The sequence below is a fragment of the Lissotriton vulgaris genome, chromosome 11 (assembly GCF_964263255.1).
Source record: "Lissotriton vulgaris chromosome 11, aLisVul1.2, whole genome shotgun sequence".
In the NCBI taxonomy this organism is placed as follows: Eukaryota; Metazoa; Chordata; class Amphibia; order Caudata; family Salamandridae; genus Lissotriton; species Lissotriton vulgaris.
The window spans coordinates 143,395,239-143,422,876 of NC_141699.1; the positions used below are offsets into that span (position 1 = coordinate 143,395,239).

The 27,638-nt window shown below is 48.4% G+C and overlaps 1 protein-coding gene across 1 annotated transcript in view; it reads right to left on the reverse strand.

Moving 5' to 3' along the window:
- The window catches only part of KNTC1 (kinetochore associated 1), a 926,084-nt gene that overhangs the window by 118,515 nt on the left and 779,931 nt on the right, over positions 1 to 27,638 (reverse strand). Inside the window, exons 58-59 of the mRNA XM_086942947.1 lie at positions 23,960 to 24,014; positions 23,478 to 23,541 (exon numbers count right to left, since the gene is read on the reverse strand). Coding sequence (XP_086799073.1) covers positions 23,478 to 23,541; positions 23,960 to 24,014 — 119 coding nt within the window. The remainder of the gene's footprint in view (positions 1 to 23,477; positions 23,542 to 23,959; positions 24,015 to 27,638) is intronic.

Here is a 27,638-nt window from a genome sequence, read left to right on the forward strand (position 1 = left end):
GACGCTTCTTCGACTTTTTTTGAATGCCTCGACTTACTGAAGGACTTGGAGCCCGACCAGTGGTGGTGGCTCGACGAGCGGCGATGACTGCGGCTCCGCGACCGGTTCCTCGACTGCCTCCTCGACCGGGACTTTGAGCGGCACGGAGCCGACTGCCGGATCTCGAGCAGCTTACGGGACCGCTCCAGTCTAGCCTTCGAGGTCAAGGCCCAGCAGTCGGGGCACGACTTGTCATGATGGTCGGCCCGAGGCAGTAAAGGCACCGACGGTGGGGTCGGTCATCGACATCAGGCGGGGACAGGCCTCGCAAGGTTTAAAACCAGGCATCCCTAACGGCACCGCATGTCGAATTAGACTCGAAAAGGGATCAAAAGAGTTAGCCAAAAATTTACTAGAGTACTGCTCTTCCCGGATCTGTGCTTGCTGGCACGGAAAAAAGAAGAACTGACGTCAGCGCGCGAGGGCGGCGTCCAAGTACTCCGACGATGTCATTCCGGTGATCACGACGCCGACGACGGAGATGCAGACGACGCCTACCGACGGACAGGGGTACTGCTGACGAAAACTTTCGGGATCCAGCCTGACGCCTGGGGATATTCTAAGGTAAGGAATCTAACACTAACCTGTTTCTTTCAGATCTTCGGTGCAGATGGTGCTCAGTGCTTGGACTACGAGTAGTCCAATGTACAACTTCGGGAAGTAGGTGCACTAGCAAATGTGCACTGTGTCCAGGAGTTCCGGTCCCACGTCTCTCGTGATGGCTTCAGGTCTCAGCTTTGCTGTGATCTCGTGTCGGCCTCGAAGATGTCTGGAAGTCCGTGTCCTGTGTCGCAAATCCTTCGGGATCTGGCGGAAGCCTTGGAAATGCAGACCGGCAAGATGCTTCTTTTGAACCTGTTTGAACAGGGGAGTCACTCCTTGACCCAAAGGGAGATCCTTCCTGTAGGAAAGTAGGGTCTGCAATCCTATGATCACCCCAGATTTTTGCTTTTTGCTTCATTGGTTTACGACTTTCCCTGGCTGTGGGCCTGCAAATCAGACCCACAGCCTAGCTGTTCTCTCTCTAAATTGACAAGCATGTACCTTAGGTGCATTTACCAATTGGTACTGGGCCACCTTATCAGTCCCTGTACAGCATACCTTAGGTATCCAGGGCATAGGTGTACCCAGGGCCTACCAGGGGCTGCAGCATGTATTATGCCACCCCTGGCTGGCCATCCAAATCTGACACAACTGGATGCACGACAGCTGGGGCAAGGTGGTGTAATCACCCTTTGCTTTAGATATAGTATTCCTATATGTGAGAAGGTGGCCTGATATGCAGTGCTCACTATTCTAGTGAACACTATGTATCAGTCCAACAACCCTTATTGATGATTGGTTGTAAGTCAACCTTATAGACCAGCTATCCTAGTAGCGTGGATACGAGCAGTCTAAGGCTAAAGACTCGAGAGGGCGTGTTAAGCCAGCTGTTATACCACACATATACCCCTTGAACACCAAGTGAAAGGACACCACACAAGTGTTATGAAAATAAACAGTGTATTTATTAAAATCACAACAGCCCTGTACTCTTTATGAGGACAGGGTACTAAGCACAAAACAAAACTCTTATGAAAATACTTAAGTTAGCACAGTATATACAAATGCCCGAGGGGCACGGAAAACCATATACTCTGAAAGTGGAATGCGAAATTACGAGCAGGTAAGTACAGTACTAATAGGCTTTGGAATCGCTAGGACTTGACTATAGAATCGTTAGATTACTTCTAGGAGACCCAGGGGACTCGGGTGCAGTGTGTGCACTCTCACGCGTGATGCGGGACAAAGTCTATGGTAGCTAGTAAAGACAAAGTTAGTGTTCTCGGGCGAACCTGACCTGGTAGGAGGAAAACGAAAGTGGATTCTGACCCTTGGATAGTGAGGCTATGCTGGGGCACCGAAATGCCGAAGTTACCTAGCCCAGGGGCTGCAGCTGCATAGGTCTCAAAAGACGTCGGGAATCCTAGTAGACGGACCAGGAGCCTGGAAGAAAGATGCTGGCAGGCGACCAGTGAAGAGAGTTCGAAGTGATCCAAGCCTGGATCTTGAAGACAGATGACACCTGAAAGCAGAGGGGACCAAGTTCGTGACTACTAGCCAGTAGTCAGGTGGCACCAGGAGGGCACCGGATGGTAGTCACCTCGACTAGGTGAGTGGGCGACGCTGTGCTCTGCAGATCTCACGGACCAGGAGGCGTTGTCGGCGACCAGGATGGAGGAGCGAGCTGTCCCACGATGGATGAAGCTGTCGGCGTCACTGGACCCAGGATTGGGCAACAAAGCCTTGGCTAATTCAAGCCCACGCGGTGGACTCAAAATGGCGTCTGGAGTGGACCAGGAGGGTCCGGGGTGCTCCTCTTTTGGAAGGGAGCAAGGGCCAGTCTGGAGCAACCAGACCAGCAGCAGTGATGTCGTCGGGCGTCGTTAAGAAGGCCACAAGCCAGCGGGCTAGTAGCCAAACAACGCGGTGAGCAGCAAAAAGCAGAAGGGCCCCGCGCAGATCGTGGAGATGCTGGGAGGCTGTACTTCGGTGCTGGAGCTGCTCAGGGTCGGGGCTTCTCGGACCCCAAAGCACTCACCAGAGGGACACTCGGCGGGCTTGCTGTGAAGAAGTCGTGCAGTCTTGGTGATCGTCGGTCCCTCGAGGTCTCGTCGCACTCACGGTTCTCAGCTTGGCTGTAGAGGTGAGTAGAGGTCAGAGGTGCCAGGGAAGCCGGGTCTCGTCGCGCTGTGTCGTCGGATTCCTGAGGAAGGACTTGCAGCAGACCGCAGTGTTCTTAAGATGGTGCCTGCGGATGCAGGGTGACTACTCCTTAGCCACAAGGGAGAATCTTGAAGAAGAAATCTTGATGTCCTTTCGCAGAAAGTCGTGTCTTGATTCCAAAGATGATCTAATTTGAACAGGGGGCCCGCTCCTATCTTTATACTAAGAAAAGGGGCTGACCCGGTGACTAGGTCCTGCCTATGGGTGGGACTAGGAGGGGGGTGGTTACACCCCTCTCCCATGCCGGACTTTCCCCAGGCCAGGGGCTGGTGTGCCCCTGGAACTGGTTCTGACCGGCCTATGCGTAGTGAGCACCGGGGTGCCACTCAGCAGTCACCTTCCTGTAAAGCCCTGCCTACCCAGGATACACAAAACCCTGTCTGGGACGGTGCTAGCACCGCCCTTGACAGGAAACCCTTTGTCCAGGCTCCCCTCGCTGGAAGGACTCCCAGCTGCAGGGGGTCAGACTCGTGTCTGTGGTGGCAGCATCCATTTTGTGGAGCTGAGGCTTCGTTTAACTTTAACCGGGGTTCACAGTTACATACATGTCGTGTCCCTCTAGAAGGGTGGAATGCTAACCCCGTCGCCAGAATTGGCGAGGGGTTAGTATTCCAATTCGTATGACACCTTACTCGACATGTTTTGATAAAGCAATACCAAAGATAGCATTTAACCGCGAGGATTATAATGCACTTAAGAGTATATGGTATGCGTTATCATGGAACAGCTATTAGGACTTGGTTCCGCAAGCTGCAGACAGGCTCAGCTCATGCTGGAGCACCATCTCACACGATTCCAAGCACTCTGCCTTCAGGATTGTCAAGGCCTGCCATAGGAGTGACTGATAGGAATCTGTGTGTCCATTTTTAGGGTTAGATATAGGTATACTATATCTACAGCAAAGGGTGATTACACGACTTTGCCCAGCTGTCATGCAGCCAGTTGTGTTAAATTTAGGAGGCCAGCCAGGGGTGGCATAATACATGCTTCAGCCCCTGGTAGGCCCTGGGTACACCTATGCCCTGAGTTACAGGGTCTGATAAGGTGGCACAGTACCAATTGGTAAATGCACCTAGGGTACATGTTGTAATTTAGAGAGAGAACAGCCAGGCTGTGGGTCTGATTGGCAGGCCCACAGCCAGAGAAAGTCGTAAACCAGTGAAACAAAAGCAAAAAATCTGGGTGATCATAGGATTGCAGACCCTACTCTCCTACACTATATCTAACCCTAAAATGGACACATGTATTCCTATCAGTCACTCCTATGGCAGGCCTTCTCAATCCTGAAGGCAGAGTGCTTGGAATTATGTGAGATGGTGCTCTGGCATGAGCTGAGCCCGTTTGCAACCTTCGGAACCAAGTCCTAATAGTTGTTCCATGATAACGCGTACCATATACTCTTAAGTGCATTATAATCCTCGCGGTTATTTGCCAACTTTGGTATCGCTTTATCAAAACATGTCGAGTAAGGTGTCATACGAATTGGAATACTAACCCCTCGCCAATTCTGGCGACGGGGTTAGCATTCCACCCTTCTAGAGGGACACGACATGTATGTAACTGTGAACCCCGGTTAAAGCTAACTCGAGCCTCAGCATCACAAAATGGATGCTGCCACCACAGACACAAGTCTGACCTCTTGCTGCTGGGAGTCCTTCCAGCGAGGAAAGCTCGGACAAAGGGTTTCCTGTCAGGGGCGGTGCTAGCACCATCCCAGACAGGGCTTTGTGTATCCCAGGTAGGCACGGCTGAGAGGAAGGTGACGGCAAGTGGCACCCCGGTGCTCACTGTGCATATGCCGGCTCAAACCAGTTCTAGGGGCACCCCAGCCCCTGAGCTGGGGAGAGACTGGACAAAGGAGAGGGGTGTAACCACCCCCCTCCTGGTCCCACCCATGGGCAGGACCTAGTCGCGTGCCAGCCCCTTTTCTTAGGATAAAGGTAGGAGCAGGCCCCCTTCCCAAATTAGATAATTCTGAATCTTGAACTACTTTCCACGAAAGGAACTCTTGACTATTTCTGAAGACTCTCCCTTGTGGCTAAGGAGTAGCCACCCTGCACCCGCAGGCACCACCTAAGCATAGCGGTTTGCTGCACGTCCATCCTCCGGATCAAGACTGACCAGCTCGACGAGACCCGGATTCCCTGGCATCTCTGACCTCTACCTGCATCATCAGCCCAGCTGAGATTCGTGGGTGTGACGAGACCTGAGGGACCGGCCATCTTCAAAACCAGCACAACGCTTAACCAGCACGACCGCCGAGGGATCCTCGAGTGAGTGCACTGGAGTTTGAGAAGCCCCAACCCTGAGCAGCTCCAGCACCGAAGTCCAGCCCCCCCAGCATCCACGAGATCTGCGTGGGGCCCTTCTGCTCTTTGCTGCTCACCGCGTTGTCCGGTCACTTGCCCGTTGGCTAGTGGCCCTCCTGACGACATACCACGACGATTTCACCGCTGGTCTGGTTGCTCCAGACTGGCCCTTGCTCCCTTCCAAAAGAGGAGCACCCCGGACCCTCCTGGTCCACTCCAGACGCCATCTTGACTCCACCGCGTGGGCTTGCCTTTGCCAAGGCTTGTTGCTCCAATCCTGGTTCCAGCATCGCCGACAGCAGACACCTTCGTGGGACAGCTCGCACCTCCAGCCTGGTCGCCGACAACGCCTCCTGGTCCGAGGGACAGCAGAGTCCAGCGTCGCCCACTCACCTGGTCGAGGTGACTTCATCCGGTGCCATCCTGGTGCCCACACTGGCTAGTGATTAAGAACTGAGTCCCCTCTGCTTTCAGGTCATCTTCATCACCAATCCAGCCTTGGATCACACCGGACATCTTCACTGGTCGCCTGCCAGCAACTTCTTCTTTCAGGCTCCATAGACTACAACGAGGATTCCCGACGTCTTTTGAACCCTATGCAGCCGCGGCCCCTGGGCTAGGTAACCTGAGCATTTTGGTGCTCCAACGTAGGTTCACTATCTAAGTGTCCAGATCCTTTTTCGTTTTTAGTCTACCTAGTCGGATTCGTCCGGAAACAGTGACTTTAGAAATACTAGCCTCCATAGACTTTGTCCCGCATCCCGCGTGAGAGTGCACACTCTGCACCCGATCTCCCTAGGCCTCCTGCTCCTAACCTTAGGGTTCAGTAGTGTAGTCCTAGCGATCCTGAAGCCTCTTGATCTTGTTACTTACCTGCTAGTATTTCGCATTCCACTTTTAGTGTATATGGTTTTTCGTGCCCCTCAGGCATTTGTGTAAATTGTGCAACTTGAAGTATTTTCTTAAGAGTTTTGTTATGTGCTTAGCTCCCTGACTCATAAAGAGTTCAGGGTAGACTTGTTATAAATAAATATCCTTTATTTTCATAACAACTTGTGTGGTGTCCTTTCACTTGGTGTTCAAGGGGTATATGTGATGGTATAACAGCTGGCTTAACACGCCCTCTAGAGTTTAGCCTAAAGACTGCTCTTGTCCATGCTACTAGGATAGCTGGTCTATAAGGTTGACTTACAACCAATCATCAATAAGGGTCGTTTGGTATGATACACAGTGATCACTAGAATAGTGAGCACTATAGATCAGGCCAACTTCTCACACTTCCGTCTTCTAGTCGAAAGAGAATGTTGAAGTTCCAGGATATAGGTTGCAGAGTTTCGTCCAGGGTAATCTAAAGTCCTAAGGACTGGGTTCCTATACTTATACTAAGTTTAGGGGTTGGACATACTCTAAGGTCTCACCTATGGGAGGACCTGGGGAGGGGTGGTTACACCCCTTCCCCTTTGTCCAGTTTCGCACCAAAGCAGGGGCTGAATGGCCCTGCAACCAGTTTGAACTGGGGTATGCACACCAACTGTGCCTCCAGCACTGTCTGAAAAGCATTCACTAAATGCACCCGCCCAACCCCAACACACTGAAGCCTGTCTGGGGCGGTGGTCTCACCTCCCTGTGACAGGAAACCTATTGTCCAGGCCTCCCCTGCCGGAGTTTCGTCCAGCAGCTGGAGATCAGACTCGTGTCTGTGGCAGCAGCATCCATTTTGTGATGCTGGGGCTCATTTAAATGATTACCAGGCAGGTAAGTGTGTACAAGTCTTCTCCTTCTAGAAGGGTGGAATTCTACCCCCGCCGCCAGGACTGGCGCGAAGTTATAATGCACTTAAGAGTATATGGCATGGCTGTATCACAGAACAGCTACAGAGAAGTGATTCCGATAGCTGCAGAGGGGCTCAGCTCATGCTTGGGCACCCTCTCACACAAAACCAAGCACTCTGCTTTCAGGATTGTCAAGGCCAGCCATAGGAGTGACTTATAGGTTTATATGTGTCTGTATGTAAAGGCAGATATAGGTAGCCTATATTTTAGTAAGGGGTGCAGGCACCACATTACCCAGGCTGCAGTAGCAGACCTGTGGTGCCATTTTGGAAGGCTTCCCAGGGGTGGCATAATACATGCTTCAGCCCCTGGTGGGCCTCTGGGGTACCTATGCCCTTGGTACCTAACGTACCATGTACTAGGGACTCACAAGGGTATCCCAGTAACCAATCTGAAGTGTACCTAAAGTACATGCAATCAATTTAGAGAGGAAGCAGCTAGGCTGGGGTCCTGGTTAGCAGGGCCCTAGCCAGACAAAAGTCGACAAATCGGTGAAACCCCAGCAAAAAGTGGGGATAACCATAGTAAGCAGATCCTACTCTCCTACAGTCCTTCTCATGACCCTCAGACAGTTGTGGTTTTAACTGTATAATTCTATTAATTTTTGTATGTTATTAAGTAATTCATTGTCCGACATTGCTTCAATGTCAGGATCAGGTGTGTAACTGGCTAAAATTGGCCATGTTGCTCCTGGTCTACCTAGTGGACCGAGCCTGGTAATGTGATTTAAATGTTTTAGTGCACCTTTAAACCAGAGATCATGCTCCTGGTATGTGAGTGGAATTTCAATATCCTTGAAAGGAATATATTCTTCAGGTGGATCATTCTCTTTGTATAAGTGAAACATTTTTGTTACTGTATGTGATTCAGGGAATACTATCCATGAGTAGAATACCTCTGTCTGGTGAGATTCATGTGCTTCTATCACAGGAACTGCTCTACCACCTCTTGGTGTTAGGCCATGTTTAGAGTGATGGCTCTCCTTAAATTAAGAGGGATGATTATTGCATCCTCATCAGTTTAATTAAAACCTGTATAATTAAAACCCACCGCGACATTGTCGGGTACAGCTCCACCGATTTCGGTGTTATTGCCGTAATCAGACATTGTTAATGAAAAATGCAGAGCAAGTTTCAAGGGAACAAAGATAAGGTGCACAATATTTTGGAACACTGTATCCTTCAACTTTGAACAAACCAAACAGCTGATACATAGATTTTTCGTCCTACTCAGCTATGGCGATATTATCCCTACCCACTCCAGACGTCTTATGGAGTATTATGAGTAGAAGGTCTCTGAGAAAAGAACGACTGAGTTACTTCAGTATCTAGCGTTAAATTAGTGCCTTACCAAACCGTTGGGCGCCATGTAGTGTAGTTCATAAATCCCTTATAGGCTCTACTCATTGGAATACTATACACTATAGATTTGACATAGGACTGAGGTCAGTATGTCTCTATCAAGTACATTAAACTTAATTACTTGTGTGTGCCAGCTAACTCAGAGGTCACTAGAAACTTTCTCAAATGAACAAGAAGGGATTAGTTTCTGACAACCGCATAAACATGACAACTTTGTTTCCCTTAGTCGGAACAAGGTCTTCAGAGTTGTGGAAACAATAGATAACCATTTCACTTAGTCAATCGTGCATGCTTCATTTCTACAGAGTTGCACAGAAATAGAGACGGGTGTTTCAATAAAAAGGGTTTATTGAACATTCTTCTTTTTCATGCAAGAGAGATATGAACTGCTACAATCGTAAGACAGAATGTAAAGTATAATGCGTACAGCGTAAACAGTAATATAATATAATACTGTAATAGCATGGTCTGTTGCTATGACATATATATAAATACATACATAAATAACACAGGCTAAAATACTCAACTGGTGCTTCTAAAATAATCCTACCCCAGTGTACCTAACCTAAGTCTAGTACGAGGGAAGAAGTAGGTGCTGTCTTTAGTTATAGTTTAGTTCTGCCAAGAATAGCCAAAGGTTTCTCTAGGTTCTAATCAGCTCCATACCTTAGAATGAGAGAGGTTGGTATCTCTTTCCCAGGACTCGATTCTCTAACACCCTGCAAGGGGAGTCAGAAACACTGGAGCTGGATTCTCGGCAAGGAGGATGACAGCGTCTGGTCAGTGCGTTAGTCGGGGAGATGGCTTCCTTCGGGACTGGCTGTGGCGAGCCGCGTCGTGCACGTAGGTAGCCGAACCGCACCATGCCTTGCCATAGCAAGTGAAGGTACATTTATACCTTGAAGGTATTTAGGAATGTCAGTATTGACGTAGAAGTCGGGCATATGAACGTCATGAATGAACCCCTAAGTGATAGATGTTCATGCATAATAAATGAGTTCTTGGAGAAATCAATATCCAGGCAAGAGGAAGTCCCTTAAAGCTTATTTCCGGAACTAGTTGTGACATAGATGAACGGATGTAAGTAGCCATACCTGTATTTGGGTAGCATGGACTATGCCTAGATAAGGACTGGATTTCTATGCCTATATAAGGGCAATATGAATTTACCTATATAAGGGCATGAAATTCATACAGAATCTAAATCGATATACAACACCAGAGTTTTGTGGAAATTGAGATGTGAAGGTAGGAGTCTTGGAGATCTATCGAACACATCCAGTCTCTTTGATGCAGCTGTGGGTAGACCTGATGAAGAGCCAGCATTCTGAACTTTTCTTTTTGTTTAGTATTCATAAATCTAAAATGGATCTGAACCTCTGTTTTTGTCCTTTCTTTCTTATTAGAAAGTAACATGAAGAAATCAACAGTCCCTGTTGGTGAAGTGGGACCTCCTCCATAGCTTTTTTGTAAAAGAATGTTGACTTCTTTCTGTAACAGATCTTGTTGAAATCTTGATGTTTTTGTTGTTTTTGTTGGAGGAACAGGAGGAGGGGACTTTTAACGGAAGATAACATCGATTCTGAACACTATTCAAGACCCATTTGACTTTTGTTATTGCACTCCACTCTTTTAGGTGATTGTTGATACTGCCCATCACCAAAGCGGGTAACAGAGAAAAGAGAAGTAATGAACGTTAACTGTGACGGCGATGCAACTGTCGATGAATGGTGCTTCTGCTTGTCGATGGTGGCTGCTACTGTGAAGCTCGTCTCTATGTCTGGTGGCGCGTTTGCTTCTACGTCGACTGAGTAGTCGACTACCACATTCGACCGTGTCTTTGACACCAACAGCGAACATGCCAGTATTTTCTCAGTTCTAACTCCATACCTCTCGACGTCGATCGGGATCGTCTTTTCTTTTGTCTCTCACAAGATCTTCCTCTCTGGGGTTCTTTTGGATGAGAGGTTGGCTCTTTGGAGGAAGAATGATGTACCCCAAGGCCTCCTGATCATCCAGTAGTAGTTCTCTCTTGAAGAGCATGAAGCCTGATTGTTTAACTGTCCTTCAAAGTATGCCTAGATAGTTTCCGGCAGTGAGGACAGGACTCAGGACAATGGGAGTCAGACAGGCAAACAATGCAGACTGAGTGAGGGTCAGTCTGGGATTTTTTTCCCCTCACAGGCAGGGCACTTCATAAAGAGAAAATACATTTTTACCAGAAAAAGGAACCTTTTCTACCAGATAAAGTTTTCTCTGTCCTCTAGGTACTGAGAACAAACAAAGTAATTTATTTTGAGAGCTTTGAAAGATTTTTCTGACAAAATTGTCAAAAAAGGCGGAGCTCAGTGCTCCAGGATTCAAACCGTAGGCACAGGAAAATAAACGGACCTAATTGTCACCTGTGGGGCATGATGGGATACAGGAGGTACTGTGAGCCTCAAACGTACGGTGCCAGTTTTTTTCCCTATGCTTTGAATTGCAGCCTATTTGATAACAATGTCGCATTTTCCCTTTCCTTTTAATAAAGGTTTGTGATAAATTTTCTATTGCCATCTTTTTATTAATAACACGAAAAGATGATGAATGGAATGCTGAATACTGTCAAACTTTCACCCCAAGTCACAGATCGGTGTTAAATCCATCATGGGAACAGTTCAGCCCTAACTGCCAGGTCCTCCCTGTACAGGAACTCAAGCATCCTGGGTCTGGGTTTGGGGTATCAAACCTCATCAGCCAGGTTAACTTGAATCCAGTGGCATATCGAGCACAGGAACCACGTCTGGGTATGCCTTTCTCACTTACTGCAACAATAGCAACACAAAGATGATGGCTGTTATGCTGAACATTGTCAAACATTCACCCCAGTCACAGATCTGGGTTAAATCCATTGTCTTTTGCTCAGCATGCCACTCTAGTTTGGAGCCAGCCATATGCACATAAAATTTGACCCTGCACCCCATGGGAACAGTCCAACCTGAACTGCCAGCCCAGGTCCTCCCTAGACTGGAAAATAAAAATCCTGAGACTAGTTTTGTGGTATGACCCCTCATCAGCCAAGCAGGCTTAAATCCAGTGGCACAGCGAACACGGGATCCACTCCTGGAAATACCATTACATACGTAGTGGGCGACTATAGCAAAACAAATAGATGATGGATGAAATGCTGAACAGTCCCAGGATTCTTGTTTCCGGTCAAGGGAGGCCCTGTCCTGGCAGTTTAGGCTGGACTGTTCCCATGGGGAGCAGGGTCAAGACTGATTTGCACATGGGTGGGTCCAAATAAGAGTGGCGTGGCAAGCAAAAATATGATAGATTCAACCCAGATCTGTGACTGGGGGTGAAAGCTTTATTTAATCAGCATTCCATCCATCATCTGTTCTTTTTGCATTTGTCGCCCTACGTGGAACGCAGCTCTTTTTGGTTCCAGTCAGTGGAGTCTCTCCTTTTCTTTAGAGTGCTCAGGCTGGGCTTAAAAGGCAGGCAACGTGATGGGCTAGCGTACATGGAATGGGGTTACTACTTTCAGAGAGAAGGATGCTCAAGTCCTAAAGAGCAGCTTGTCTGACAAATATGGAGGCTGAGATGCCAACACCAGCAGTTCATTGACCCTCCGGGCAGATGTAAGTACCACTAGGAAGGCTGTCATGATGGTGAAAAGCCTAAGCAGGTATAGGGGCTCAAAGAGAACGCGCATCAGAAAAGTACGTTCTAAATTAAGGTCCCATTGAGGCATTACAAATGGAGTCTGTGGAAACATGTGTTGGAGACCTTTAAGTAACCTATTTACAATAGGGGATATGAAGAGTGAAGGCTGATCAGGCAGCCACATGATAGTGTAGATGGCAGATAAGTAACCCTTTAAGGTGCACAATGCAAAGCCATGCTCGGCAAGGGTAAACAACAAGACCCAAGAAAAGCAGGCAGAGAAGGGATCATTCTGTTTCTCATGCACACCATGTAACAAATATATTTCAACAGCTGGTGTATACCGTCTTGGCGGAGGGACACTGGGCTGCCAATAGAACATTGCAGAGTTCAGGCAGATGGTCTAAAGCTGTCAACTGTCGCCGCTCAATCTCCACATAAGAAGGCGGGGCGTTGACAGGTTTGGGTGGAGAACCTTCCCCTGCTGTGGTGACAAAGGTCCCTCCAGAAGGGGCAGCCTGATCGGATGACTGATGGCCATACTCAACAGGTAGGGATAGCAAACTCTCTGAGCCCAGTCTGGTGTCACAAGGATGACTCTGGCCCAGTTGTTCCTGATCTTCTTAAGTAATCTGGGGAGGAGTGGTATAGGCGGAAAGGAAAGGCGTACAAGAAGCATGAGCTCCACTCGAGATGAAAAGCATCAAAGAGTGAGAGCTGCCTTGGAAAACTTCAGTGCACAGAACTGCCTTCATTGCGCGTTCTCAACAGTGGCTAACAAATCTAACCAAGGCTCTCCCCACTGCTGAAAGAGACCAGGCACCAACTCTAGATGGATATGCCATTTCTGATTCGCTTGACTTCTGCAGCCGAGTGTGTCCGCCTGGCATTCAGAGAGCCAGCCAGATGCTGAACCACCAGGGATATGCCCTGATGTTCCAGACATCTCCAGAGGCGCAGAACCTCTTGACAAAGGGTCCACAATCCCACTCTGCCCAGTTTGTTACTGTACCACATGGTGGTGGTGTTGTGTGTGAACACGTGTACCAGCCTTCGCTTGATGGAGGGTAGAAAGGATTTCAATGCCAAGTGAATCCCTCAGAGTTCCAGTAACCTCTCCTAGTGGTCAGCCACCACTGCAGGTTCTGTGCAGTTCCCTACAAGATCTGGACCATGTCGGAGAGATTCCACTGATGCTGCGCCCAAAGCAACTTCAGGATTCACTGCAGAGCCTGCATATGCCATCTGGCATGTGTCACTAGCAGTATGTAGGAGGCCATGAGGCTCAGTAAACTAAAAGTCAGTCTCACTGAAATCCAGGACAGAGGCTGAAACATCTGTATCATAGCCTAAATAGCCTGGACCCGCCGCTCAGGATATTAGGCCCGAAACTACACTGGGTCCAGAACAGCTCTGATGAAAGGGAGCATCTGAGGGGAGTCAGGTGTGACTTTGGCACATTGATGGTCAACCCCAGCGAAAGCAGGAGGATCTCTGTAGCATGGAGGTGGGAGAGGACAGCCTGGGGCCAGCTCGCCTTCAACAGCCAGTTATCGAGATAGGGGAAGACTGGCATCCGTGATTTGCACAGATGAGCTGCGACCACCGCCATCACCTTGAGGGGCACTGGTAAGGCCAAAGAGGAGCACAGAGTGAACTGAAAGTGCTTGTGGCCTACCATGAACTGCAGGTAACTCCAATGAGCAGGCAGGACGGGAATGAGAAAATAGGTGTCCTGTAAGTCCAACGCAACCATCCAGTCTCTGGGGTCTAGTGCAGACAAGACCTGAGCCAGAGTGAGCATCTTGAAAATTTCCTTTTTGAGGAAGTAGTTGAGGGTTTGCTGCTCTGGGATAGGACAAAGGCCCCTGTCCTTTTTCGGGACCAGAAGGTAGAGGAAATAGCCATAACAGCCTACTCATTCTCCGGCTCCCTAAGCCAAGAGTGTCCTGACTTTTCCCTGAAGCAAATTCAGGTAGTCCTCCGTCAGTTTAAGTTGGAGGCATGGAGGGAGGTGTTGTCAAGAAGGCAAGGGAGTAACCTCTTTGAACTATCTGAAGAACCCACCTGTCTGACGTGATGTTTTGGCAGTGGTGGAGATGATGGCTGATACAGCCACCAACTGGCCGCCCATGATCTTGAAGGGCCGGACTAGGAAGGTTTGGAGGATGCAGGTGGAGGAGTGGACTGACTCGACCTCTGGCCGACCAGCCCATGAGGTCGAAAGGAGCTGCATCCACGCCCATGCAGAGGTTGCTGAATTTACACAATCTTGTGTCTGGGATACGGTTAGCACGGCTGAAAGCTCATTCAATGGCCACAAAAGGGGCAGAAGGCAGACTGGGATGGATGGCCACTGAGAGGTCCAATGACTTGGACGTAGCCCCTGAGCCCTTAAAGCACTCCAGGGCCATGTCTGCCTTGTCTCCGAAGAGCATTTCCATAGGGGAAGCCTGGAAATCCCCAGAAAAGCCAGAAGTTCTCAGCCAGGCATGGCGTCAAACAGTCACCATCGATGACATTGCTCTGCCCAGTGAGTCGGTCGTGTCAAGCCCACAACGAATGATGAACTTTACCGCATCTCTCCCGTCTGATACGGCTTGGGAGAGAATGGCCCGGGTCTCCTCCAGGACCTGTGGCAACAGTTGCTCAAACGTTTCCCAAATGGATTGGGACTAACGGCCCAATAGTTATGCGGAGTTCCCTGACCGCAATGCAAGGCTGGTGGAAGAAAACATTTTAATACTCCACCTACTCATCCTCATGGATTCCCTGTCCAGGGGTTCAGAAGCAAACACACCTCGTGAGGAAGAGGATTGGACCACCATCCTCTTAAGGGTAGGGTGGTTGGTGAGGAATGTTGGGTCGTCTGGTGCAGGCTAATGGCAGCAGGCGATAGTCCTAATCACAGGAGCCCCTGTGCTGGCTTGAACCAGGTTTCCAGAAGGACATCAGTCAAGGTCTTGTTGAAAGGCAGAAGTCAAGTCAAGTCATAAAATTTGTATAGCGCACTACATACCCAGAGGGTTTCAAGGCGCTTAGGAAGGGGAGGAGGATTATTTGTCAAATATCCACGTTTTAAGCTGCTTTCTGAACGCCAGGTGGTTCTGGGTGAGGCGAAGGTAAGCGGGGAGTGAGTTCCATGTTTTAGCAGCCAGGTATGAAAAGGATCTGCCTCCCATGGTGGTCTTGTTGATGCGAGGTACAGTGGCGAAGGCTTGGCTGGAAGAGCGTAGTTGGCGGGAGGGGGTGTAGAAGGACAGTCGAGAGTTGAGGCAATCTGGTCCGATGTCGTAGAGTGATTTGTGTGCGTGGGTAAGCAATCGGAAAGTGATCCTCTTATTGACGGGTAGCCAGGGAAGGTCTTTAAGGTGACCAGAGATGTGTTCGTTGCGTGGGATGTCTAATATGAGCCTGGCTGAGGCGTTTTGGATTCGTTGGAGTTTCTTCTGGAGTTTAGCGGTGGTACCTGCGTAGAGGGTGTTTCCGTAGTCCAGTCGGCTCGTGACCAGAGCGTGGGTGACTGTTTTCCTTGTTTCGGAGGGGATCCAGCGAAATGTTTTTCTGAGCATGCGAAGAATGTTAAAGCAGGAAGAGGATACGGCGCTGACTTGTCTGTTCATTGAGAGTGAAGAATCCAGGATGACGCCAAGGTTCCGTGCGTGGTCTGTCGGGATGGGTGCTTTTCCGAGGGCTTCCGGCCACCAGGAGTCGTCCCAAGCAGAGGGGGATGTACCTAAGATGAGGACTTCTGTTTTGTCTGAGTTCAGTTTCAGACGGCTTTGTTTCATCCATTCGGCGACTTCTTTCATTCCTTCGTGTAGGTTAGTTTTGGCGGTGTTGGGGTCCTTGGTGAGAGAAAGGATCAGTTGAGTGTCGTCCGCGTAAGAGATGATGTTGAGGTTGTGTTGGCGGGCGATGGCCGCGAGGGGGCTCATGTATACGTTGAAGAGGGTGGGACTGAGTGAGGATCCTTGAGGTACGCCGCAGATGACTTCAGAGGCCTCGGATTTGAATGGAGGAAGGCGGACTCTCTGGGTTCTTCCGGTGAGGAACGAGGTGATCCATTCAAGTGCTTTTCCTTGGATTCCGATGTTATTGAGGCGTTGTAGAAGGGTGCTGTGGCAGACTGTGTCGAATGCTGCAGAGAGGTCGAGGAGGATGAGGGCGACTGTGTCTCCATTGTCCAGTAGAGTTCGAATGTCGTCTGTTGCTGCGATGAGGGCGGTCTCAGTGCTGTGTTTTGCTCGGAAGCCAGATTGTGAGGTGTCGAGGGATTTGTTGGCTTCGAGGAAGGCGGCGAGCTGGTTGTTGACGGCTTTCTCGATGACTTTGGCCGGGAATGGAAGAAGTGAGATGGGGCGGTAGTTTTTGAGTTCGGTGGGGTCTGCTGTTGTTTTTTTCAGAAGGGCGGTGAGTTCAGCGTGTTTCCAGTCTTCTGGGAAGGTAGCGGAGTTGAAGGAGCAGTTGATGACGTCTCGGAGGTGCGGTGCTATGACGGAGTCTGCTTTGTTGAAGATGTGGTGAGGGCATGGGTCTGTGGGGGATCCAGAATGGATGAGAGGAGACATGCGGCAGCAGGACCTATGTTAAGGTAATCATCTTGACTACCACGGAAGGGTGGTAAAGGTCCATGACCTCAGATGTCCTGCGTACCACTGTAGCAGATGAATCTCCCTCCTCCGTAGCCATGGTATGGGAAGAAAGCAGGCCAGAATCTGGAGAGTGATCCAGTCTATTGGCCTTACCCATTTCCTCATATCAGTCCATTCTGTACTCAGGCTGGTCTTGTACAGGGTCCAGTGACCCATCCCAATCTTCCTTCATTCCCAGCCTTTCAAAATAAAGCCAAGGAACCGACCTAGGACCCAAGGGTGCCGTACTGGCCCCAATCTGGCTCCGGGTTGTCGGGTATAACAATGGGCCTGGCACCCCTGGGTGCACCAGCAGCATTGGGAGTCTTGGCGAGGGGTTTGTCACCAAGGAAGGTCTCAGTGGCACGACCAGCACCAGTCTGGATCCACCACGGGATCCATTGGGAGACATTGGCGCCAGGGCCAGAGCAGAACACAATGGAGCCCCCTCTGAGCCTCCAGGGCCCAAAGGCGCGACGGAAGGGTCAGGTTGACCAAATGCGAGGCACATGATGTAATAAAAATTCTTTAAGCTGGTTGGGGACCGCTCCAGCTCCTGGAAAGGCAGAGAAGTGCAGAGCCAACCCAGACGCAGTTACTGCAGAACGAGGCCTAGAGCGTCAAGATTCCTCCGCCATATCAGCCGAAGGACAAGGAGCGGTTGAAGCACACTTCAACTTCTTGTGTTTATGCCTCTTACCTGACTGACCCGACGACTTCGAGTGAAAAGGACGAGGACTTTAGACTTCTGGAGCAATGCCCAGAGGTTCCTCTCAACAGGGGCTGAGAGCAAGCAGCTTTAGGGACCGTTACCTCAAAGCTTTCAGAATCATGGCCCGGCAGTCAGAGCACGACTTAATCGAGGTCGCGCTTCAGGCACCAGAGATAAATCAAGTGTGGATTCGGCATCAACATGGCGCGACGGCAGTCGCCACACAGTTTGAATCCAGAAGTCAATTCAATTCAATTCAAAATTTCGTTATTCGACTGAAGGTAAAATCAGTCATAAAAGTACATGGAAAAAAAGGTAACACATATATAAACAGTTCATCATTTAAAAACAGTTAGATATAAAACAGTAAATTGCGATATACCCTATCACAGCTCATGCAAGAGCGGCAGTACAATTCATTAAGATACTTATTATCCTTCCATACTTTTCCTAAATCTCAGGGCTGTCTTTAAAAAATTGATTACGTAAAAAGTGCTTTCACAGTGCAACATTTTAAGATAAATTAGTGCGGGCCTTATTTGCACGAAATTCAATTTTTTAAGAAGAGGTTTTAAAAACATTTTTCGAGGTACGGTATAGTATGGGCATATAAATAAAAAGTGCGCCAGATCTTGCGGAGACTTGTTGTCGCAGCCGCAAGCTGGCAGCACTTGTCCCCTATGAGCTCCAGTGGGCACGGCTAGCAACAGATGAAAAAGGTCGAAACGAAATCTAGTCATTAAAAAGCGCTCATATCTGGAGATGGCCCAGGATAAATATGGTTCTATTTGAATGCATGTTTTGGATAAAGTGTGACTCAACACACTGCCCTTCTTCAGTTCAGTCTCTTCCCTCGCCAACTGACGGGTCATTAGAAAAGTAGTCTTTACAGATGTTACATCATACTTTGTTACTGACTGTGGTGCTAAGAAGAGGTCCAACCTGCCCAGGTTTTGAAGGCAGTCTCGAATGTACTTTATCCAGGGTATCTTTAGTTTCCCATCCCATGTGAGTGCTTCAGATAAAATGTTCTTAGTGAACGGTATTTCGTTGTTCATCCAACTATTTAGCCAGCACAAGAGGGGGTTTACTGCAATTTTATCCTCTAAATGTGGCATGCCCAGTTCCTCGTGGATGGAGAAGTTGGCCGTACTTTTCGGTAAACATAAGATTTGTTTTAAAAAGTTATTTTCTGTGATTATTAGATCAGGCACTGGTAAGAACCCCCAGAGGTCACTCCCATAGCAGGCGACTGATATGCTTTTGGCTTGGTATAATTTCATTAACGCAGCCACGGGTGTGTTGCCCATTTTGCGAGCAAAGTCAGTTATTGCCGCGTTGGTCCTTATTAAGACTCCTCTCTTTTTCTTTAGCGCTGGTCCCCATGTAAGTTTACTGTCGAACAATACGCCAAGGTAGGAAAAAGATGTTGTGTAGGGTATTTTTCCCCATTAACGGATAACGGGTAAATCTTTTTGGACCCATGTCCTACCTTCATGATGAATGACTTGGCGTTGTTAATACACAGGCCTCGAGAGTTCATAAAATGAAAAAAAGAATCCTGTAAAATTTGGAGGCCAAGTGCAGTTCTTGAGATAAGGACGGCGTCGTCAGCGTAGAGAAGGACAGGGACGCCCCTTTTACCTATGTATGGGTAATCTGTGTTTGTTCTTAAAAGGTGCTCCTCTAAATCATTGATGTATAAATTAAAAAGAAAAGGCGCTAAAATACAGCCCTGTCTGACCCCCCCGATTTATTTTAAAATCTTTGGTCACTTTTAGGTCTTTAGTGTATCGCACATTCGCTTGTGTATCGCTGTGAAGATCGGCCAAGAAATTGATTAGGTTTTTTTCAACCCCCATTTTCAGCAAGACATCCCAAAGTTTATTTCTGTCGACACAGTCAAATGCCGATGAAAGGTCCATAAAGGCCATATTGAGTATACCGTTTCTGGCCAGTGTATATTTGCCACTAATTAGGTATAGGTTCAGGCATTGTGTTATTGTGGAATGTCCTGGTCTGAAGCCATATTGTGCTGGCGACATAACATTGTTGTTTTTATCCCAGGTAGATAACCTATTTAGGATGATCCCACCAACAACCTTGGCGACAGAGTTAATCAGTGAAATTGGCCTGTAGCAAGCTGCGTTACTTCTGTCTCCTTTTTTGTACATGGGTACAATAGTTGAGGCTCCCCAGGACTTAGGGGCCCTGGTAGCGGCTCCAGCGTTGACCACTGCCGTGAGGATTGGAGCCCAGAAGGCGACGTTTGATTTAAATAGGTCTGGGGGGAGGCCATCTGGGCCCGGGGCCTTGTTGCTGGTCAGACAGCGAATCCCCCTTTCCACTTCTTTGTCTGTAAATAACAACGGAGCTTCTACAGGGAGTTTTGGGGCTTGCGTTTGCTGTGTATCGTCGCTTTTAAAAATTGCACTAAAGTGAGAGACCCAGTCACTTTCGGGTATGCAAGTTCCAATTGTAACAGCATTCGGATCGTCAAACATTGGTTTGTTGATTAGGCTCCAAAACTTGGAGCTGTTGCCCAGGATGGATGGATCGAGTAAGGATTCCCAGATGCTCACCTTTATAGCTTTTTTGCGTGATGCCAAAGAATCCAGAAGTCTTCTTCGACATGTTTGGAACTACACACCAAAAATCGGTGACCAAATGTCGAAAAAACCTGTCAAGAAGTGACAGAGTTGCTCTCTTCAAGGATCTGCACTAGCTAGCGCAGAAAGAAAAGAATTGCCGTCAGCACGCTGAGGTGGCGCATTATAGGTGATGCTGGTGTCACTACGTAGATGACACCAACGTCACACGAAGCCAACCGATGCCACCTACTGGCAGGAAAGGGTATTGCTCGAGGAAAAGTCTTCCGGATCTAGCCTGACGCATGGGAAATTCAAAGGTAAAGAACCTGCGGCTAGATGTTGTAGGAGAGTAGGATCTGCTTACTATGGTTACCCCCACTTTTTGCTGGTGTTTCACTGTTTTTCGACTTTAGTCTGGCTGGGGCCCTGCTAACCAGGAACACAGCCTAGCTGATTCCTCTCTAAATTGATTGCATGTACATTAGGTACACTCCAGATTGGTTAATGGGTTACCCTTGTAAGTCCCTAGTATATGGTACCTTAGGTACCAAGGTCATAGGTACCCCAGAGGCCTACCAGAGGCTGAAGCATGTATTATGCCACCCCTGGGAAGCCTTCCAAAATGGCACCACAGATCTGCACTTGCAGCCTGGGTAAGGTGGTGTAAGCACCCCTTACTTAGATATGGTATACCTATAACTACCATTTAAACAGACACATATAAACCTATAAGTCACTCCTATGGCAGGCCTTGACAATCCTGAAGGCAGAGTGCTTGGTTTTGTGTGAGAGGGTGCACTAGCATGAGCTGAGCCCCTCTGCAGCTTTCGGAATCCCTTCCTTATAGCTGTTCTGTGATATGGCCATACCATTTACTCTAAAGTGCATTATAATCCTTGCGGTTAATGCTAACTTTGGAATGGCTTTATCAAAACATGTCGTGTTTGGTGTCAAACACTTTGGAATACTACCCCCCACCAGTTCTGGGGGCGGGGGTAGCATTACACCCTTCTAGAGGGAGAAGACATGTTCACACTTATTTTCCGGGTAATACTTTTAAAGCCTTCCAAAATGGCACCACAGGTCTGCTACTGCAGCCTGGGTAAGGTGGTGCATGCACCCCTTACTAAGATATAGAGATATAGGTTACCTATATCTACCTTAAATCACTAACACATATAAATCTATAAGTCACTCCTATGGCAGGCCTTATCAATCCTGAAGGCAGAGTGCTTGGTTTTGTGTGAGAGGGTGCCCAAGCATGAGCGGAGCCCCTCTGCAGCTTTCGGAACCTATTCTCTGAGGCTGTTCTGTGATGCAGCCAGACCATAGTACATTATAACCTCGATGTAAATGCTAACTTTGAATGGCTGCATGGAACCATGTCGTGTTTGGTGTCAAACATTTTGGAATACTACCCCCCCCCCCCGCCAGTCCTGACGGCGGGGGTAGTATTCCACCCTTCTAGAGGTATAAGACATGTACACACTTACCAGACCGGTAATAGTTTAAAAGAGCCCCAGCAGCACAAAATGGATGCTGCAGCCACAGACATGAGTCTGATCTGCTGCTAAACAAAACTCCGGCAGGGGAGGCCTGGACAATAGGTTTCCTGTCACAGGGAGGTGTAACCACCTCCCCAGACAGGCTTTAGTGTATTGGGGCTGGGTGGGTGCATTCAGTGAATGCTTGTCAGTCAGTGATGAGGGCACACTTGGTGTCCCTGTGCATACCCCAGTTCAAACCAGTTGCAGGGGCACTCAGCCCCTGCTCTGGCACGAAACTGGACAAAGGGGAAGGGGTATAACCACCCCCACCCTGGGTCCTCCCATAAGTGGGACGCTAGAGTAAGTCCAACCCCTAAACTTAGTATATGTATAGGAACCCAGTCCTTAGGACTTTAGATTACCCTGGACGAAACTCTGCAACATATATCCTGGAGCTTGGACATTCTATTACGACTAGAAGACGGAAGAATCTCCCTTGGGGTCAAGGAGTGACTTCCCTGTTCAAACAGGCACCAAAGAAGCATCTTGCCGGGCTGCATTTCCAAGGCTCCTGCCGGATCCCGAAGGATTTGCGACACAGGACAGGAACTTCGAGACATCTCCTAGGCCGACACGAGATCCCAGCAAAGCTGAGACCTGTAGCCATCATGAGAGATGTGGGACCCGAACTCCTGGACACCGTGCACATTTGCTAGTGCACCTACTTCCCGAGCTTTCCCGAAGTTGTGCATTGGTCTACTCTTAGTCTAAGCCCTGAGCACCATCTGCACTGAAGATTGTGGGCTTACACTCCACGAGTGTTCCGTGGGCTCGTTTCCAGCAGTTCTGCAAAAGGCCCCTTCGTGATCCCTGGTCCGTCAACTGGTGGGTCCCCGCAAAGGAAACTCTTTTGTTTATTGGGCTTCCCTGGTTGCTCCAGACGTGCCCTGACTCCCCTCCAAAGGGTGAGTCCGTCAGACCTTGCTGGTCTGCTCCGAAGCCAATCTTTGCTTTCTGTGTGGGTTGCTGTTGCCAAGGCTTGTTGGGTCCAATCCGCATACCGACACCGCAGCACATGACTTCCATTGTGGGACAGCTCGAATCCAGCTCCTGGTTGTCGTCGACGCCTCCTGGTCCTCGTGGCTGAAGAGTCAAGCTTCACCTTCTGCACCTGAAATCACCTAACATCGGTGGGCATCTGCTCATCGCCTTCCTGGTCACTGGCTAGTGACCCAGACTCTGTCCCCTCTGCTTTCAGGTTCTTCAGATCTCCGATCCACCCTTGGATCCATCCGGAATCTTTCCACTTGGTCACCTGCAGGACTTCTTGGCAGCACACCATAGAAAACGACGACGAAACCAGACACTAGTTCTCCAGGGGTTTGCTCCTAGTCCACTTCTAGGTGGCCCTATTCTTTAAATTACTACTCGCAACTTTCTTTATAGAAGTCAATGGTGATTTGCGGCTGTGTTTAGATACTGCATGCGTCCCCCGTGGTTCTCCTGCGACAATACCTTGGGTGGTTCCTGGTTGCCCCCGCGGGTCTACAATCCCTAGGCCTTTTCTCTGTGTCTATCGTAGTTCTTATACCACTTATTTAGTATATGGTTTGTGATGCTCGCCGGGCTAAATGTATACTGTGCTAATTTACTGTGAGCTAAACAAGTTTACTGTATGTCCTTTTGCCTCTTGCCTCATAAAGAGACTAGAGAGATGTGTTTAGATTATATACATATAGTTTATATATATATCCCTGGTGTGGTTCTCCTTTCATTTGGTCATGCACGAGATTATAGACTGGCAAACAAAGATGCTTTACATTCCTTCAAGACTTAGCCCGAAGGCTGCTCTACACAGCTACCACTATGATAGCATTCTATATAGGTTGTCTTTAAACATACCATCAATAAGGATTGTTTGGACTGGTGCAAGGTGCCCACTAGAATAGTGGACAGCATATGCCAGGCCAACTTCTCACAGATGTCTCTGTCAGATAGACACATTACAATTTTCATTTCATTATGTTGACCTGTAGAAATCAAAATACCTTGAAGGGAAAGGCAATAGGAGCAACCATGAAAACATGCAGTAACTTACTTCAACAGAACCACAAAGCACTCATAGCAGGCCTCTAGCTGCTTAGGACTAGGTGGGCAGGAAGCTGTGAAAGACAACAGCCGGGATAAATCTTTAAGTATGAATAATTGCATAAAAGGCCATTAACTGCAAAAGAATGCCTTTAATCACATTCCACAAACCACCAGGATACACCCAAGTCTCATATACTTTAGAAAACACCTGAAACCTCACCTGTTCAAGCTTGAACTTCAAGATTAACCTAATGCAATCTCCACCCCACTGTACAACTGAAGTCCCTGCCCCTACTTTTTCAGCACTCCTGTCCTCGAGCCATCTCTGTTGTGGTTCTGTTGCCATATGCTTAGTTACACTGTCATAATGTATCTCTTATATTGTATGTAAAACGTTCCGCTGCCCTTCACTAGGACTGTGATCCACAAAGCCATACTAAATAAAATAATACAAAATAATCCAGAAACAAAAAAGGCAGGTGTGCATACCAGATAGAAAAGGTGCCAGAATTACATTCCTCCAGGCTCGGCTAAAGTTCGGAATCTATTAAAGGAAACAAAAAGAGCGTTTAATAGACAATTCATAAGGTATCAGGGAACAGATTTATTACTAGTCAGGCTCCTCTTATGACATGGTCAAATACTTACCCTAGGGTGGATGTAACATTCAAGCAGAATACAAAATGGCTGGCTGCAAGGACATGCAAACAGCCAGCCTCAATACTATTCATGCATGCCTCCATATCTGCATTGCAACAGGGCCAGTTTTATAACCCTCATCTCTTTGAAGGGCTGGGCTGCAAGAAGCTGCAGACATCCTGCCTCATCATTCAAGCAGGCCTCCATATCTGTATTGCAACAGGGCCAGTATTGCAACCCCTGTATCTTAGACGGCATGGGCTGCAAGGACCTGATGACATCCTGCATCCTCATCATTCACGTAGCCCTCCAATTCTGCATTGCAAAAGGGCCAGTACTGTAACCTCAGTGTAACTCCCATCTCTTAGAAGGACTGAGATGCAAGGACCTGCAGACATCCCTCCTCATTATCATTCATGGAGGCCTCCATATGTACAAGTTTCTTACCTTCGGTAACTATGTATTTTGGTAGAGACTAGACTATTCCTTAACGTAGAATTACCCACAGGCGTGAGATTGGATCCAGAAATTTTTCTTTGCCCCAGCATCTGTGAGCGCCGGGGTTCAGTATCACGTGACTTCGCCCTGACGTCGTCCGCAGGCGTAACGTCAGCGAGGTCACATAAGCCCCACCCCGGTGCACTGACATCAGTTTTCTTCGAAAAACTTTTCCGCGCCACAACGCGGAGTCATTATAAACGAAGCCTGCAACCACAGTCCTTTAACAGTGAGGGACAAGAAGTCCAGAACAGAAGAGTAACAACAAATTACCCTAAGACAACACCATCAAGGAGAGTTGCATCCCTTGAAAGGGCTAAGGGACAGTAAAGAAAAACGCAACTCAGAAGACAGCACATGAGTCAGAAATTTCAAGCAATGAAAAGGCAGAAAGGATGAGTAGGCCCCACACTGGAAGCACCAGGGTGTAGGGATGCAGAAGTATATATTTATAACAAAGGAGGGAGGGAGAGAAAAAGTGGATTCAATCTCCCTGGGTATATTTCATAAACAAAGTGGAATCCACTTAGATAGTCATAGTGATCCCTACTGTTGTGGGGAGCACTCAGTGTTTTTTAAATACCCCTCACACACCAACAGGCCCCTTGGTGTCATGCTTCATCATCGGGGTCTTCGCACCCCTCTACGGGATGCGGCGTGCAACAACCGATGACTACGTGGGAGCACTGATTTTAGACTATGTGTGGTGTGTGTGAGGTAATGATTGTACGTGAGTAGTGGGGTTAGGTAGTGATAAGTGATAGTTAAAAAATACCTGGCTCGTGGGGTGAAAAACTTTTATTTATCCCCTGGGCTGGTATCATTAAAAGGGGTGCAGTGAGAGGTTGTTAGTGTATAATTATGTACATCAACCTCATATGTGCGTCTACATGAACATGTTTCGGAGTTTGAAAACTCCTTGTTCAGGACGGGATTATGCACAAAAATCCCCACCTTACTCACATGAATGTAAAAGTGTATTATACAAAAAAAGGGGGTGAACTATGAGGTGTATGTACCTAGATCATAGTTCAAAATGGTCTGTAGTCTCTTTTCGCCCAATTGGCGTATTATAAAGGCCTAGAAGGAGAAAAAATACTGATCTCACAAATATATAGGTATCTTCCAGATTGCAGTGACCTTAGAAAAAAGTGAAGGGTTGCCGATGTCTAAACATATTGGGCATGCTACAAATGATCATGCACCCTGTAAACGAAAAACAAGAACTGGACATAACACACATAAAACATAAAACACACGTTTTTGAATTCTGCTCATTCCTTAAATTCCTGTAGTGTGGGAAGGAAAATCGAGAATTTGGTATCTTACTTAGTAATATTCATTAATATGCCTCATGAGCCTTCTCACGTATATTGGGGGCTCCCATCATGCCAAGTTTAGCGACCTGTGAATGTGAGCGAAAACTTATTTCAGTTCGTCTGCTTACTAGTTCCTTCTGTTACCCTCCTCCTTCAGGGTATAAAATAACTCACGGTTACTCCGGATTCAGTCAAACACCTTCCCCTCAACGCGGCTCCACTGGTAATGCCGCTGTGGGGAATTTGGGCTATTGAACAAGTTACTTACCTTCGGTAACGATATATCTGTAAGAAACATTAGTTAGTGTTAGATTCCTTACCTTAGAATATCCCCAGGCGTCAGTCTGGATCCGGAAACTTTTGCGTAGCAGTACCCCTGCGCGTCGGTAGGCGTCGTCTGCAGGCGTCCCCTGCGGCTCCGCGTCCGTCGTCGTGCGCCGTGATGACGTCGCTGGAGTATATAGACGCCGCCTCCGCGCGCTGACGTCAGTTCTTTGTACACAGCTTTTCCGCGCCAGGAGACGCAGAGCCATGAGAGAACCAACACTGGTGCCATGTAAAACTAGGGCCCTGAAAGGGATGACCTTAACCCTAGGTATCAGTTCGCAGAACGGGGAGGATGGGTGGGTTCGGTAAGGAATCTAACACTAACTAATGTTTCTTACAGATATATCGTTACCGAAGGTAAGTAATTTGTTCATCTGAAAGAAACACGTTAGTGTTAGATTCCTTACCTTAGAATAAATACCCCAGCAATACCAACCCCGGTGGTGGGTCTGCGAACCAATACATTCCTACACCAGAAAGTCCTGGAGGACAGAACGGCCAAAGAAGCCATACCTCCGGACTTGACTGTCCAGGCAGTAGTGCCTCGCAAAGGTGTGCAGCGAGGCCCACGTAGCCGCCTGGCAAATGTCCTGCAAAGGGACTCCCCGGCCCAAGGCAGTAGTAGCCGCCGTGGCCCGAGTGGAATGGGCCCTCAGCCCAGCAGGAGGCTCCTTCCGAGCCAAAGAGTAGCACGCTTTGATGCAGAGAACGACCCATCGAGAGATGGTCCGTTTATGGACCGCCCGTCCCTTCTTCGCACCCACGTAGCCAACAAACAGTTGGTCATCCACCCGGAACTGGCGTGTGCGATCCATATAAAATGAAAGCGCACGTTTTGGGTCCAGACGGTGGAGCCGCTCTTCATCCTTTGAAGGATGCGGAGGCGGGAAGAAGGAAGGGAGGGTGATGGACTGCCCGATGTGAAAGGCCGAAACAACCTTGGGCAGGAAAGAGGGTCTAGTCCTCAGAACCACCTTGTCAGGGTGAATGGACAAGAAAGGAGGTTTGACAGAAAGAGCCTGGAGCTCACTCACCCTCCTGGCAGAGGTGATGGCAACCAGGAAAGCCGTCTTTAAAGTCAGGAGACGGAGAGGGCAAGAATGAAGGGGCTCAAAGGGAGCACACATCAGAAAGGTCAGAACCAGGTTCAAATCCCACTGAGGCATCACAAACGGAACAGGTGGAAACATGTGAGTGATGCCCTTTAAGAATCGAGTTACAATCGGGGATTTGAACAAAGAAGGCTGATCAGGAAGCCTTAAAAAGGCTGAAAGGGCAGAAAGGTAGCCCTTGATGGTGCCCAGAGCAGAGCCCTGCTGGGCAAGAGAGAGAAGAAACAGAAGAACCTCGGAAAGAGGGGCAGAGAGTGGATCCACAGCCTTTGC